We start from the raw sequence: 15,716 nt of genomic DNA on the forward strand, positions 1-15,716 counted from the left end.
GTCAGGGAATATACAGTACTTTTATCAGTGACAGTTTTTTAAAAACCACGGGAAGGCAAGGACATAATTAGTTACTAGCATTACAGTATGCCTGAGTGACACTCAAAGTGATAGAAATGTTCCTTGAAAAAGATAGCTACAGTATTGAACACAGCTGAGGTCTGGAAATGGGGAGGTTGCAGTATGCATTTCCATTATTTGGGACTGCAAGGCTAATTATGAACCAACTAGGGACAAAGCCTGTTCCATTCAGGACTACAATGGGCGCTAAATTGGGGTGGGGTGGAAGAACTCTGCAACTAGCCTCTCCCTCCCCCCAGGACCTGGAAAGGCTGCAGGCTGGAGGCCCCCCAGGCAAGGAACTCACCGACAGGGGCAGCTCTCATGCAGCAGGGATCTGCAGCTTCTGAGACTTGGAGGAGGTGGTCAGGGGTGAGGGATGGAAGGCAGATGACATGGCACTTAAGCCATGAGACCAGCTCCTCCTCCTAGGCCTTACCAGAAATATTAAGTGGAACAGATTATCTCCAAAGTCTGGGTTCAGACTTTATTTTGTTTGGTCATATTGTTTCCTGCTACTTCCTTTGCTTTCGGAGGCAATAAGGGTTATTCTTAGACATGTGAAGGCTAGAAAAATTGAAAATTTTAGAAAGCACTAAAAAGATGAAATATTTTTATCTTTTGGAATAATTTACAATAACATCTTTAGTGCCACCAAAAATTTGTTGGGACAATGGGGGGGGGGGGTCTGGGCGGAACACACATGATATTCTCTTCTGAGGTCTTTCCATGCCTTCACAGCTCCTTACAGGCCACACTACAGTAAACAAACAAGGAAATCCCAGAAGCATCACTGATGCCCAGAAAGCACTGTATGGTTCCCAATAGGGTTGTGCGCAGCGGCGTCCGAATCGACCGTTCCAGGCCGACACAGCCAGCACCTGCTCCGTGCCTGCTGACTGATGCACCGGCCCCTCCCCTCCCCCCGCGGCGCTGGGCTGGCTGCGTCGGCCCGGAACAGCTGATTTGGATGCCGCCATGCACAACCTTAGTTCCTGACCCTTGACTAGAAGAATGAATCACGGAACACCAAAAGGCAATATAACCAGAGCTCTCTCTCTCTGGCCATTTCCGTGCTAGCAATTTTGTTCAGATTTGCCTTTTTAAAGTGCCACCTTTTTTGTCTTTCTGCACTAAAATTTGCCTTTCCAAGTACAGACGCAAATTGGCCTCTCACTTACCCCACAGCAAGGAAACTTCCAGTTACTGTGGGTTCATCTTTCAAGGCAGTACCTAATTTGTAACTACCAAATGGGGAAATGCTTGCATTTGGGGTTTTTCCCACGACTGCCATTTTGAGTTTTTTGTGCACGCCCACTTCCTGGTTGCCATCCTCCCTTCCCTCCATGCATAAAAATCTAATTTTTTAAAAGGTGTGATTGTGTTACAGCTCTGTTTCCAGCTGTAAAAAATAGCAGTTTCAATGCAGCAGCGTTGTAATGCGATTACTTTTTTTTTTTTTAATCACATACCTGGAAGGGGGGAGGCGATTGATGGCACAGGGTGGTGGAATAGCTTAGTTCAAATCTTCTGTAAGTCTTTTAATAGCATCCTTTGAAATTATTCTGTCTTGTCAGCGATTGCCACTTCATAATATAAGATTTTATAAAAAGTTGACATATCTAATAAAACCATATTATACAACATTATAAGCTGTTAGACCACACTTACTTCAGTGTTTCATGCCTATCTGGATGATGCTGTATTACTTTAGCCAAGGCATCATATTCTGGAAAAATAATGTGGATGATACATTAGAAATAGTGTGTACTCACTTATACATTTAAATAGATATACAACCTGCCTACAGCAATACAATTAAAACTGCAGAAGAGTGTGGTTCAGTCATTCTAGATAACCCTTGATTTAATGCCAAAAACCCCAACCTCCACCCTATTATTTTCTATGTCTTAATGACTCACTCACTGCTTTAAGTCCAGTTCACAAAGACCAGACACAAACCTCTTTCTTTGTTATACCTTTCACTTTTATTAAACAGAGCTGAGAGGGGAGTTTGGGCTGCTCTCAGTCTTTCTTATACATGTAAGTTACATTTAATGAACTCACATCTCTTCCCTAACAGGGGAGTCATGGATCTCTTTTAACTTCTCTCTTACTCACCAGTGTGTTACTCATTACTCTTTAACAACATGAAGTCAAAACAAAATCCCAGGGGGGACGACCAGAACCAATGGGTTGAAATTAATTCAAAAGAATTTTCAGCTAAACATCCGGAAGAAGTTCCTCACAGTTAGAGAGGTTCCTCAGTGGAACAGGCTTCCTTGGGAGGTGGGAGGTTCTCCTTCTTTGGAAGTTTTTAAGCAGAGGCTAGATAGTCCACTGACAAAAATGCTGATTGTATTAATCTAGGCAGATTGTGGGTCGGCAGGACGGGATGTGCCAGTGTTTGTCTCTTGTGGCCCTTCCTTGCATATCCAGGGAATTGCTGATTGCCGCTGTGGATGGTAGGTGAATTTCCTCCAGGCCAGGCTGGATTCTGGAGATTTTGGGTGGGCATGAAATTGGGGTCATTGTGGGTAGGCAGGTAGTTGTGAGTTTCTGCACTGTTCAGAGGGTAGATGACCCTGGAGGTCCCTTCTAACTCTGATTCTATGTTTTCTCCTCCATAATGCTGTTCAATATACATGCAGTTCTCTTTACTTATCATTTAGTATCATAAGAAATCACTGTAGATGATTCCCTTCTTTATTTTGCGAACTGGCCATTAGGAACATCTTTGTGCAATACTTTCTAAATGAATGTGAACATTTCATAAAGTAATGACAATTTCAACGTATAGGCTTGGATCCTGACAAGCATTTCTACAGGCATAAAGACCTCTGCTTAGTGCAATTTTCCCATCTCCCTTCTCTTGTGGGAAGCTAAAGTGCCCCTGGGAGATGGTAGCAACATGCTCCTTGAATAGAAGTCTATGACCCTGCAGAACCACTAGCTGGGATTAGGGTTGTGCGTGGCGGTGTCTAAACTGGCTGTTATAGGCCGACGCAGCCAGCCCCGCATCGCAGGGGGGAAGGGGAGGCGTGGGCGCCAGTGTGCAACTCGGCGCATACACACAGGCGCGGAGCTCCACGCCTGGTGTGCGCGCCAAATGACGCATCTGTGCCTGCGCCTCCCCCCCGCGCAGCGCAGTGCTGGCTGCATTGGCCTGGAATAGCTGATTTGGACACTGCCGTGCACAACCCTAGCTGGGATCCAGCCTATAGTATGCCCCCCCCTTCATATATTTATATAACATCCTCATTAAAAAAAATCACAAACTATCTTACTTGAGAAGCAAATAGATGGGAACCAATTGCCTCCAGTTGTTGGAAAGAAACCTTCTCTAGAGTACATGAGATTTATACAAGTTACACTTTGGTTTACCTTTATGGTCAACTGGATAACCAGATATAATGGCTTATGAATCATATACCCTGATATAGCCTGTCATATACCTTGATAAACTCTTGCTACTGTTATTGCAGTTATCTTCATGATGTATCTCATGAATTTCTTACATACCCGAACCTTTTTTTTCTCAGCGTGCTGTTTTGACTATTTAAGTGGGTATACACAGATGTGCAAAACACATTTGCCAGTGCATGAAATCCACTATGCAGTTCTTAGAATGTCCAGCCTTTATAAACATATGTTACATTTTCACAAGTAAATCTCATAAGTAACAAATGGGGGGATGGGCTCTCATGTTACTCAATGTACAAGTCTCCTTGTGTTTTGCTTCAATTTATCTAGCTACAGTGGAGCCAATCATTTCCCTTGTTCCCTTGTTCTTTACAAGCCCCTCTGGAGAAACTTCCTGGAACGCACAGTTCAGGATGTTGTTAAATATTTAAAGCATGCTGTCTGATTAGACATGGGCGTTTTTTCCACATTCAGAGGTTTCCTGATATACCTAAAAATACGTATTTGAATTTTTAGCCTGTCATATACCCAAAAGTTCCCGCCAGGTGGGCGGCAATAAGAATCCCATAACCATAACCTATATATAATACATTAAAGAATTTTGTTCAGATCGTTTGTTTAATTGGCTTGTATGGTTATATATTGCCAAGCCATATGTAGTACTCCAAGCTGTAACCATTTTTTGCAACTTGACTAGTAGCTGCTTTCCATTAAAAAAAAAAATCAAGCTGGGCTGGTTCTGTAGACGTACTCTTGGCTGATATTAAGGGAACACCTACATTTTTGTAATGGAAATGTTATTACTGACCTCATTCTTGATACTTAACCAAGATGTAGTAGAGAAAAATGCCTTAGGTTACAAGCGTACTCCACTTTTCTGAAGGTGTTCCTAACAATTTGCAAGCATATGGCGCTAGGCATTATTATATGAGATTTATGAACAGCCCCTCCCTACAAAGGGCAGTGCACAACATGCTAAAATTGACATAAGCAATTACAATTAAAAGCATGTACAGTAAAAACCTATAAACTATAGTTCGATGCGCCCCAGTATTCTCCCAATTGGACTTGTTTTTAGTCTATATCACTGGCCAATTATGCTGGTATGATTCTGGGGGAGTATGTCGTGGAAAGGAGAGGGAGACCCATTGATTTTGTTGTTTGCTCTGGCCTCAGACATACGCCCAGATTGCTGCTGGCAACATATTGCACTAGGTTGGAGCCAGGGCTGAAAAGGCCCTGTTCAAAGCCAGATGCATATCTTTTGGGCCAGGGATGGACAACATATTTGCACTTGATTGTTATTATTTATTTTATTATTAAACTTATACCCCGCCCCTCCACATATTGGGAGTGGTGGTCCCTCAGATGCACAGTGCCCAGATTGCATATGGCTTTGAAGATCAAAACCAATACCTTAAACTTGATCCAGAATTTAACTGGCAGCCAATGCAATTGCTGGAGAAGAGGTCGAATATGAGTCTTCCACGGTGTCCTAGTAAGGACCGGGACAACCACATTTTGGACCCCTTGCAATTTTCAGGTCAAGGCCAGGGGTAAGCCTATGTACAGCGTGTTACAGTAATCCAGCCTAGAGGTGACATGGATCACTGTGGTCAGGTTTTCTGTGGTTAGGTAGGGCGCTAATAGCTTCGCTTGGCACAAGTGGAAAAAGATCTGACTAGCTACCTTCGTGATCTGTGCCTCCACGTAAGTTGCCTCACATTTGGATTGGGCTTCGCAAGAGATGGTAACATTTCCACGGCTCTACCTTCACTGGTTGAATTATTTGGTCCAGTTGCCTGGTTTAAATAAGAATTCTATACATGTCACCTGTTGTGGCATCTTCACTATCCAGGCAACTGTGTTGCAGCATCCCAGTATCTGCAGCAATCAGTAAGACAGCGGGGTCTGTCTGGCCCTAAACTGACCACTTGGCCATTCCTGCACCTTCCTGCCAGTTAAAAGACATAGCGCTAACAGACTTTTTAGCAGTACTTTCAGATTTTTCCCTAGAAGGAAATGACAGAAAGAAAGATGTCTGGGAAATCTAGGAAACTGGAATATCTTCTAAACACAACTGAATACACATGCTGTACCATGTGTATCCATCATTGATGTGCCATGGAAATAATTTTGCATAATAATTTTGCATGTAACAGTTGCATGCAATGCAACTGTTAACACTTGTGTACTCTTTGATCAGTGTGTTAACTGTGCAAACAAACAAAATATATATCAACAAATAATTGTTTCAACCTAAAATAACTTAACCATCAGAACGTGTTGTGTTTTAATTCAGTAAATATGTATACGCTATGCAAAATAATAACTGGATGTGTATGGGTAAAATAGGAAAGTGGTCAAATGTGACAACACAGGCAGCTATTACTCATGTTTTAGTATTTTTAGGTATACTTAGAACCATGTGTAGGTTCAGCAGTCTGAAATATTACAGATTTGTCCCATCCTATCTATGGGTGTAGATCCTGAGTAGCCCCAGCCAACAATACAACATAGTAGCAACACTTGGAAAAGTCTCCAATGAACTTGCATTCTGCAATTTGTTCTACATTATCCAGCCTTCAAGGAATTGTCAACATAATTAATAATCCATAACAATTTACTTGTGAAGATTTATTAAACTAAACTTTTAATCAGAGCTGAAAACAACTGTGGCCAATTTAAAGTATTTCGTTGCCTCTGGAAATCCTGCAAACCAGTTTATAAACCATGTTTTGGAAAACTTTGTATCTGACTTCGTTATTTCCATTGATGTAAAACCTTTGTATGTTATTTTCCCACTGAGGGTCCCCTAAGCAGCAAACAATAAAAATTTGCAGATAGTGAAAAGCAATTTCTATATATATATAAAATTTAACCAAAGAAAAAGACAAGGAGAATGGGTAACAAGTTAGAGAGGGGTTACCAGACTAAACAAAACTCTTTTTACATGCTAGTGGAAGACTATGATAGATGGAGACAGACGAATCTCCTTGAGAAGAGAGTTACAAAGTTTGAGTGCCACAACTGACAAGGGCCTTTCTCAGGTTGCTACTCAGATGGTGGTGGCACCTGAAGCAGGGCTTTTGAAGATGGGTAAGTTCATATCAGAGTAGGCAGCCTTTAGGAATTCTTGCCCCAAGTTGTATAGGCCTTTAAAGGTCAATTCCAGCACTCTGACTGGGCCCAGAAGCAAACTGTAAGCAAGTGCATATTGAATAAGACTGGAATGATATGGCCCCTACAAACCACTCCAGTCAGTGCTTTGGCTGTGCCATTTTGTACCAACTGTAGCTGCCAGACTGTTTTTAAGGGCAGCACCATGTACCGAGCACTGTAGTAATCCAAGTGTTTCCCTGCCCAGGATGGCACAGGCTTGCTTGATCTTAGATGATAAGCAATGTGGAGGATGAGAAACCACAAAGGAAGTTCAGGATTGCTATGCAGAGCAGTCAATGGCAAATAACCTCTGTTAAGTCTCTCACCTGGCAAATCCTACAGAGTTGTCAGTAGCAGCCACAGCACACATCACTTTCCACCAATCTAAAGATTACCAGGCCAGATCTTTTCTGCCCAGGAACAGTCATGGGTAGCTCACTGGCTATAGCTGATGAAAGGTACCCCTAGCCACCACTACAATTTGTTTATAAGACCCAGATCCAGCAATACGCCCAAACTATGAACCTGCTCCTTTAGCGAGGTGTGCAACCCCATCAGTAACAAGAGACAGACCAATAGGATGCTCCAGATATTAACAGAACTTCCTAAAGACACTCCTTCCCTTTTTCTCCCTGCTCTTCCCTCCCTATTAATGATGACTCATGAAACCAGAATGTGTTTCAAAGACTTCAGCTTCTCTAGAGGGGAAATTTAAAAGGCAAAGAAATGACAAGAGAAAAATGTTTTGGATTATAAAAGATCTATTTTTGTTTCAGAGTTACATATCACTGAGTGGCTGGATAGGAAGAGAGAGTATGTTTGATCACGGCAAGATACAAAGATGTATGAGCCTGTAAAACATTTGCTTCAGAATCAGAAAGTTCAGGGATTCCATAAAGTAGCTAGACATAAAGCAGTAGGAGCCTGAAGATCTCTGATCAAGAATGAGGAGAAGGCATGGCTTTTTCTAGTCTTCTCTCCCAGCCCCTGTCTCTTTATTGCAATCAACCAACAACAAGCAGTAACCAGAGTTGTGCACCAAACTGTGGTTTAAACAAACCACATCTGAATGCATATTTCATAATGAACAGTTACTAACCACAAAGTGAATCCTTACCTTGGCGGTTTTTTCGTATTCGTTTTGCTTGAAGAATCTGCTTTTTGCACTTAGCAATTTTTTCATGTGCTGCAGCTATGCTGTTTTCTTTGAGAAATAACAAAAAAATTGTGACCTGAGTCCATGAGGTCATTATTGCCTATTTCTTAAATTGAAATTTGATAACAGAAGTACTAATACATAAAGTATCTGGCATCCATGTTTCATCTCTAGGATTCTATATTTCAATCTGTAATTACTGTAACATGGCTTAAAAGACTGGTGAGAGTGGAAGAGAAAAGGATTATGACATCCTGTATAGTTTACATAATAAACTAATAAAATTATCTCTGTGACCCGCTTCTTCTTTTAAAATTGCATTTTATATGACACTAATATTCAGAATGCAGTTGTTGTTTACCTATGTCTTTATAGATTTTTTCATAATTCTCCATTTCTCTGAGGTTCATATCATACACAAGTAAAGTTTTCCCCATTGAAAATTCACATTGTGACAGAGTGCTCAGCATGCGTTGGTACTGGGTATAGCTAGGGGAAAAAAGACAATAATTTATGTGTGTTAATTCATTTAATAAAGCCGATATTGTATCACAGGATATAGTTTGGATTTAAATTTAGTATAAATGAACATTAAGGACCATTGTTTTTGCTTTAGAATCTCCTCTTTCTGGTATTTTCTGTAATTTAATTACAAGTATTTCAAAACTGAATCACTATATAAAACTATTTATTGCAAAGATGATCTCTTACACCCTATTATCAGAGCTATCAAATTGCTATTTTGTATGAATCTGGACTAACACATATAATTTAATTACAATGAGGAAATACCCATAAAAAGAGAACGGAATCTCTCATTAACTGTATGTTATCATTTATGAGTTCTAATGTAAATCGCCCAAAGCCAAAAGAGAGGGTGATATATAATATAATAAATATAATATATAATAAATAAACCCTGTATTTGGGAAGTGCAAGGCAGGAAGAAGGATGACATGAAAGAGACATAAAGCAGTTAACCCAGTCTCTATCTTAACTATAGATTCAACTATTAATACACGTTTAAAAGGTACTACTCTTTATTTACTTGTATAAAAATTGACAGAAAGGACTAGTGTCTGTCAATAATCCTTCCCAATCATTTACTGCCCCATTCCCAATCAGATTGACTCTGCATCATAACATCTTCTGACTCGCAAATGAGCTTTGTACAATTGCACATCCTGAAAAACAGGTGCTCCTTGAGAAAGCCATCAGTGAGATGAAAGAAAAGAGCTTCTCTAACCTTGGTCTCAGCTGCTCAAAAACTAACTGTGCTTCTACATTAGGGGTAGTCAACCTGTGGTGGCAGGGGCTCATGGGAATCGTAGTCCATGAACATCTGGAGGACCACAGGTTGACTACCCTTGTTCTACATGCAATCTGCAGAGCAGTTACTGCTGGTGATATCAGCTTCAAAGTGGTGTGGGAAGTTGATTTTTAAAGGAACTCAGGTCAGCACATGTGGTTCTTGCATATGCTCCATTGTATTCTCACAGCAATGTGGTTTAGGATGAAAGATACAGAATGGCTCAAAGTTATCCAAGAAGCTTGCATGGTTGAGTGGGGATGTGAATTGGAATCTCCCTAGTTCGTCCTAGTCGGCTCTCTAGCCACTACTTCTACTTTACACAGGCAACTCTGTCATGAAGGCAGTTACAACAACATTTTTGGAGTCCTGGTTACCTAATGGAAGGGCTATATCCTCAGGCAATCTAAAAATGCAAATATATCTAACTTTTATTAAATAGCTTTTATTAAATTAAATGGTACATCAGAAAAAAATCAATACACTCAAAGCCTGAACTCATGTATTTAATCTAACTTTTGGTTAGCTTGCCCAATTTTTCTACCCTGAATTTTATGATGCACACCCTGAAATGTCCTAATCAGCAACCAACAGGTACATCTAAAACTGATGAGTTTACCACACTATTTTTGAAAAATGCTAAAACAGCCAGGCAGAAGAGAACTCTCCCCTCATCCGCCTCTAGCTTTTGATTTCTGTGATTACATTTTCCCACTCGTAAAGGCTCATCCACACTATTAGTGGACCCCTGCCCAATCATACTTTCACTTTCCTGATATAGTTTTGAAGGCCCCTGTTCAGAAACATCCTGAAATACCCAATCCAAATGTTATGGACAGGGCATTGTAGTGTTCTCACATCACCTCAGTTATCATTTTAAATGGATATTAAGCCTGGACATTTCTGCATACAAAACTTTACAACTGAGCCTGAGCCCCTGCCCATAAATAACACAGATGTGCACTCCAGTATTAGAGAAGGGGAACATACAGCCCTCAAAGAATCAACAAAATTATTAAAAATAACATAAAGGCTTCATTTAGAGAGGAAAGCGAGGGGCATGTCTAAGTGGGGATTGCAATTTTTAAAGCCTAAAGTCGCATTCATGTGCTCAAACGGTACGGTGGGGGAGCAACTCCGTCTCTAAACCATTAAAAATAATAATGAATAGGAATTGCGTTATGTCATTGTCTCTCATATCATAGTCAATATCTCAAGTTCCTGCAACTCTTGCATAGTCACATTCCACATGACAATTGCTTAACAAATAGGTCCCTCGTCTGAAGGCAGAATTACATTTCCCTAGGTACAAAATACAGCATGTCCAGTGAGAGGGCTATGGGATTGTTGCAACCCAAGTGTGATCTTGGTGGAATATATCTGAACAGTTGCCCCCAAGAAATGGGGAGTGGTATCTGGACAAAGCTCTCCCATACCTGTGAGCTGAAGGCCAGTATTATATGGATAGAATTTTGATTATAACTTGGAGTTGGTTGAAATATTGAAAACTTCTAGGAAAAGTTTCAAAATCATAGGAGGAAACAACCACCAATGAAAAGTCTACTTTGAAAATGTAACAAAATCTAGAGTCTGTTCTGGTTGTTTCATTTATCATTAAAATAGAGATTGTATAAATATATTGTTAACTGATTTTGATAGCCTGAGGCAGGTTCTTTTTTCTCTCTCTCAAGAAATGGGTGGTAACTATTCATGCTTTGTAATAAAAATGATTCCATATGAAGGCTTTCAGAGTGTCTTGGAGAAGTACAAATCAATAGATCGTCTTTCTAGGACATACTGCTTATGTCATACCATCAGCAGAATCTGTAAAACCCACCACCAACAGCTACCAGCATTACACAGGGTTGTGAACAGCATATATTTGAAAATATCAGGTAGATTAATTAAATAATTGGTGCACTGCAGTCTGTTCTTGTGGCGCAGAGTGGCAAGACAGCAGACATGCAGTCTGAAGCTCTGCCCATGAGACTGGGAGTTCAATCCCAGCAGCCGACTCAAGGTTGACTCAGCCTTCCATCCTTACGAGGTCGGTAAAATGAGTACCCAGCTTGCTGGGTAAACGGTAATGACTGGGGAAGGCACTGGCAAACCACCCCATATTGAGTCTGCCAAGAAAATGTTAGAGGGCGTCACCCCAAGGGTTAGACATGACTCGGTGCTTGCACAGGGGATACCTTTACCTTTACCTTTTTAGTCTGTTCTTAGTCATTAACCGACTACAACATAGATTAGCCGGTCATTTATTTTCTCAAATACGTCCTTATGCTAATCTTGAAGTTGGGGAGTAAATTTGTTTTCTGGTATCTGCAACTAGATGTATTTCCTACAATCTCTTCAAAATGAACTGACGCCACACAGTTTCGGGGCTAAATGAGCCTTCCCTACTTTCCTTTGATAAATGATAGGTAGCAAAATACCCTTCTTCTGGAGATCCGGAGTTGCACCACTTGACGAAACTCTTCACCAACAAATTTATCCGCCTGTCATCACCCGCACCGTCTCCATCAATCAAAAGCCGCTTGCGAATAACCTCATCTAAAGCAGGAAACATATTTTTAGAAGAACAATGTAAACAAGCTGTTTATTGCAAGAGAAAATTATTATTAAATTCCACCCCCAAACCAGTTTACAGTCCTTATCTCAATGCAAATTATTTCAAAGTAATTGTCAGATTGTGGCCAATATAGTGTTTCCTGTTCAATATACCAGCACCCTGTTAACAATATCTACATTATGATTACATCAACAACAGCTCTGATTTCATTTAGTCATGCCTATGAGACCTCAGAGGCACATACAGGCTGAATTATTTAAAAAATCAATTAAAACTTATATTAGATTCGAAGGCAGCTAGGTCTTCCATGTAAAATAAGTTTAAGGTAAAAGGTAAAGGTTTCCCCTGTGCAAGCACCGAGTCATGTCTGACCCTTGGGGTGACGCCCTCTAGCGTTTTCATGGCAGACTCAATACGGGGTGGTTTGCCAGTGCCTTCCCCAGTCATTACTGTTTACCCCCTAGCAAGCTGGGTACTCATTTTACCGACCTCGTAAGGATGGAAGGCTGAGTCAACCTTGAGCCGGCTGCTGGGATTGAACTCCCAGCCTCATGGGCAAAGTTTTCAGACGGCTGCCTTGCCACTCTGCGCCACAAGAGGCTCAAAAAATAAGTTTAAAGGGCAGTACAGATACGAAAAAAGGGCAATCAACTTTTGCATACAGGAAAATAAGATCTGAAGTCAGGATAAATGGAGGCACAAGGGTCACAACTATTTATTATCAGGTCAATTATATCCCACTGTTCTTCCCCAAAGCAGCTTACATCCTTCTCCTCTTCTCCACTTATCCTTATAGTATGGTTTTATGTATGGTTCTCTGTTATAATGTAAACCGCCCTGAGCCTCCGGGGAGGGCGGTATAGAAGTATGATAAATAAATAAATAATAAATAAATAAAATAGCAACCCTGTGAGGTAGGTTAGGCTGAACATGTGATTAGCTCAAGGTCATCCAATGAACTTTCAGGTCAGAGTGAGTATCTGAACCCAGGTCACCCAAATCCTTGTCCAGATCTCCAACCACTACACCACACTGGCTCAAGGGAAACAATGTCACACTAGGATCTTATGATTTCACAACTAGTGGAAGTTTCATGCCAGTAATAAAAACAGCAGAACCATGCCAAGGCTGAAGTTTCTTAATGATTTGGATATTCCCTACATGAATAGAAATATATTAATCTTTAAATTAACTAAAGGGGGGACTCTAAGAAGCCTGATGAGGACAGAGCATGAGAATAAACAAGAGTCAACTAATGGGGGGGGGGGGGGAAGGAAAGATCAGGAAATTGAAAGTTAGAGATGTACAATATTTGTATGCTTGAAGAAAAACTGAAATACATACAATACTTTTTCTAATCAACCCTAAACTTATTTTCCTGCATTACCAAACAAAATGCATGTTTCTCAAGTTAGTATATAAAAGTGCACTACTTGCCCTTTTTATTAAATTTAAAAAGATAAGTGCAACACTGTGAATACTAAAGAGAGCATTCTGGAAACTGCTGCACTAACTTAACATATCTATGTGGTTTTTGTCATATAAGAGGTAGAAAGTGTGCAATTAGCAGAGTATTTGGATATTTAAATAAGCTTTATAACACTGAAAACAATGAACTCCCCAACAACTTGTTATATACACATTACAATAGATTAGTTCGGGGTGGCCAAACTATTACCCCTAAGTTCATGGACTACAATTACTGTGAGCCCCTGCCAGTATGGTAATAGTAGTCCATGGACATCTGGATAGCCACAGTTCGGCCACCCCTGTACTAGCTGTAGAGAGGGTTAAACAATAAATAATGTAGTTTAATTCACAAATATGAGAAAGAAACAGGAATGAGAGGGAACAGCCTAATCTGTGAAAAGGGAGACATCTGGGACAGAGATGAAAGGTTCTGCAGTATTTAAAGATTTATATTATTATTATTATTATTATTATTATTATTATTAAATAATCAAGCATAAAAGATGATTGGCAAAGCAAGGCGACTAGCTGAGTGAACCTACGGGGCACCTTTCAAGCAAAAAATAATTAGGCAGCTCAGCGAAGTTCCCGAAAACTTCCCAAAAGCGTGCAGCCCGATCCTGAAGCGCCTTTACTGGGAAGGAAGCGCTCACTCGCTAGTAAACGCGCACCAGCCTGCAATCTCCGTGTTTGGGTGGGCACGTCGTCAACACGAGGCGCTGGGCTGCTGAACAGGGCGGCGAGCCAGCTCGATAAGGTCTCCAAGCCCGGATAATTGGGAGCGAAAGCATAAGGCGGGACTTCGGTTTAATTCAGGGGTCCCTTTCCCGCCAGCCTTTGATTTCGGCTCTAAAGCAGAACGGGGGGGGGGGATTAAAAATCGGGTTTTTTTACGCACTTCTCGAAAGAAGCCCCATCCTAAACCCCAGAAAGAGGGCGCCTGAGACTGGGGAGGCTGAGGGCGCCTGAGACTGGGGAGAGAGTTCCCCTAGCCCTGAAATGGCGGGGGGAGGCCAAGGAAGCGGGGCTCTGGCGAAGGTCTGAGGGGAAAATGAGGCGAGGGGGAGGCCAAGCGCGGCCGGCATAAGGGAAGGCCTCGCCCGACCATTGAGGGAGGGAGAGAGAGAGGGAGGGAGAGGCGGCGTGGGCGCCCAGTGCGAGGCGGCGGCGGCGGCGGGGGACGGACGGAGGGTCGTCGCCGGTGCCCGGGGGTCGGCCGGTGCCTTACCGTCCGTGACGGCGCCCATCGCGATGGTGGCGGCGGCGGAGGCGGCTTCTGCTGCTGCTGCTGCTGCTGCTGCTGCTGCTGCTGCTGCTGCTGCTGCTGCTGCCGGCGTCGGTCTGGGCGGCGGCGAGTGAGCGAGCGAGCGAGCGAGTGAGGTGGGTCCGGCTCAGGCTGCCGCTTCCCACAATGCAGCAGCAGCAGCAGCAACAGCGACGGCGGCGGCAGCCGGGTAAGCGGCGGCCATGGAGGGGGAGGAGGTGGCGTCGTCGTCGTCGGTGGTGGTGGTGGTGGTGGAGGCTGGGGCCTGATCCGCGCCCAGGCGGGACGACGACGAGGAGTAGGGGGGGGCGAGGAAAGGGGGGCGGCCGGACGCGAGCGGCAGCAGCAGCAGGAGCAGTGCCGGCGCAGCCCGCCCAGTGTGCCCCCGCCCCGCGGGCCCCGGCCTCCTCCAGCCCAGGCGGGCTCCTTCCTCGCCAGGTGAGGGCAAGGGGAGGGGGGGGGGCCGGCGAGCGGGCTGCGGCCAGCCCTCACCTGCGCGGGGAGAAGGGCGCTCCGTGCGGCTGGGCCCCCCGGCCACGTAACCTTTGCTGACCTTTGGCCGGAGTCGGTGGTGCTGGCCACAGTGCAGCTGCCTTGCCCCGGCTGGAGTCTTCGGTGCTGGCCGGGGAAATGTCATCGCCCCCGTCTTGCTTGTAAGGCGCTGGTCAGTGTTATGACTTCGCCAATTGTTGCCTCTGCTACTTGTTGACACTGCTGTCGCCCTGGCCATTGTCGTGGGGACTTCCTTTGTCGCCACAATGCATGTTGTTGATTGGTTTATGGGTTGACTGGTTTACGACATTTGGCCAGGCCACCATGTTGTGGGCCTCATTGCCACTGGTGTCAAGTGGTATTGTTTTCTTTGTGGCCTCTTGCTGTCGCAATGTTTGCTTGATAGCCTTCTGGAGGGGTCACCGCCATCCCCTTTGGCTTCCTTTACCACCACCGCCATCCTCCGTACTTCGTTTACCACCACCATGTGCATGCATGGTGATGCTGTCATCGCCACAGACTTGCACTAGACTCCCATAACCAAAGCATTTTTCATCTACAGTGTCATGGCCACATTACGGTTATTGCCTTCTTTTTGTCACACCTTCCTTATTGATGTTGTTAACATTATGCCACCATCACATTCCATCACTGACACCCTTTATTAGCACTTGGTGGCCTTTTCCTCAATAGATTTTTGTCATGGAATCGTCATGACTTCTTGCTGCTCCCTGAGCTTTCTACTCATAACTGTTCCCTTGTATCGCCAACCACTGCGGTATTACAACTTTCCTTGTGGCTCTGA

General features: G+C 43.1%; 2 protein-coding genes across 10 annotated transcripts in view; one reads left to right on the forward strand and one right to left on the reverse strand.

The window, feature by feature from the left end:
- The window catches only part of THOC7 (THO complex subunit 7), a 21,586-nt gene extending 6,488 nt beyond the window's left edge, over positions 1–15,098 (reverse strand). Inside the window, exons 1-6 of one of the 5 annotated variants that reach the window (XM_077325056.1) lie at positions 14,465–14,611; positions 14,384–14,431; positions 11,549–11,666; positions 8,163–8,290; positions 7,763–7,849; positions 1,732–1,789 (exon numbers count right to left, since the gene is read on the reverse strand). In XM_077325056.1, the coding sequence (XP_077181171.1) occupies positions 1,732–1,789; positions 7,763–7,849; positions 8,163–8,290; positions 11,549–11,666; positions 14,384–14,402 (410 nt within the window). In that variant the 5' untranslated portion in view covers positions 14,403–14,431; positions 14,465–14,611. Of the gene's footprint in view, positions 1–1,731; positions 1,790–7,762; positions 7,850–8,162; positions 8,291–11,548; positions 11,667–14,383; positions 14,612–14,911 lie in introns of those variants that run through there. The other 4 variants (XM_077325055.1, XM_077325057.1, XM_077325052.1 and 1 more) reach the window with 4 other exon arrangements.
- ATXN7 (ataxin 7) overlaps positions 14,473–15,716 on the forward strand; it is a 132,592-nt gene continuing 131,348 nt past the window's right edge. For 2 of the 5 annotated variants that reach the window (XM_077325045.1, XM_077325048.1), the window contains exon 1: positions 14,473–14,609. The gene's annotated coding sequence lies outside the window, so the exon portion shown is untranslated. Of the gene's footprint in view, positions 14,610–14,678; positions 14,858–15,716 lie in introns of those variants that run through there. The other 3 variants (XM_077325049.1, XM_077325047.1, XM_077325043.1) reach the window with 3 other exon arrangements.

Source organism: Paroedura picta, chromosome 3 (genome assembly GCF_049243985.1).
Source record: "Paroedura picta isolate Pp20150507F chromosome 3, Ppicta_v3.0, whole genome shotgun sequence".
Classification (NCBI taxonomy): domain Eukaryota; kingdom Metazoa; phylum Chordata; class Lepidosauria; order Squamata; family Gekkonidae; genus Paroedura; species Paroedura picta.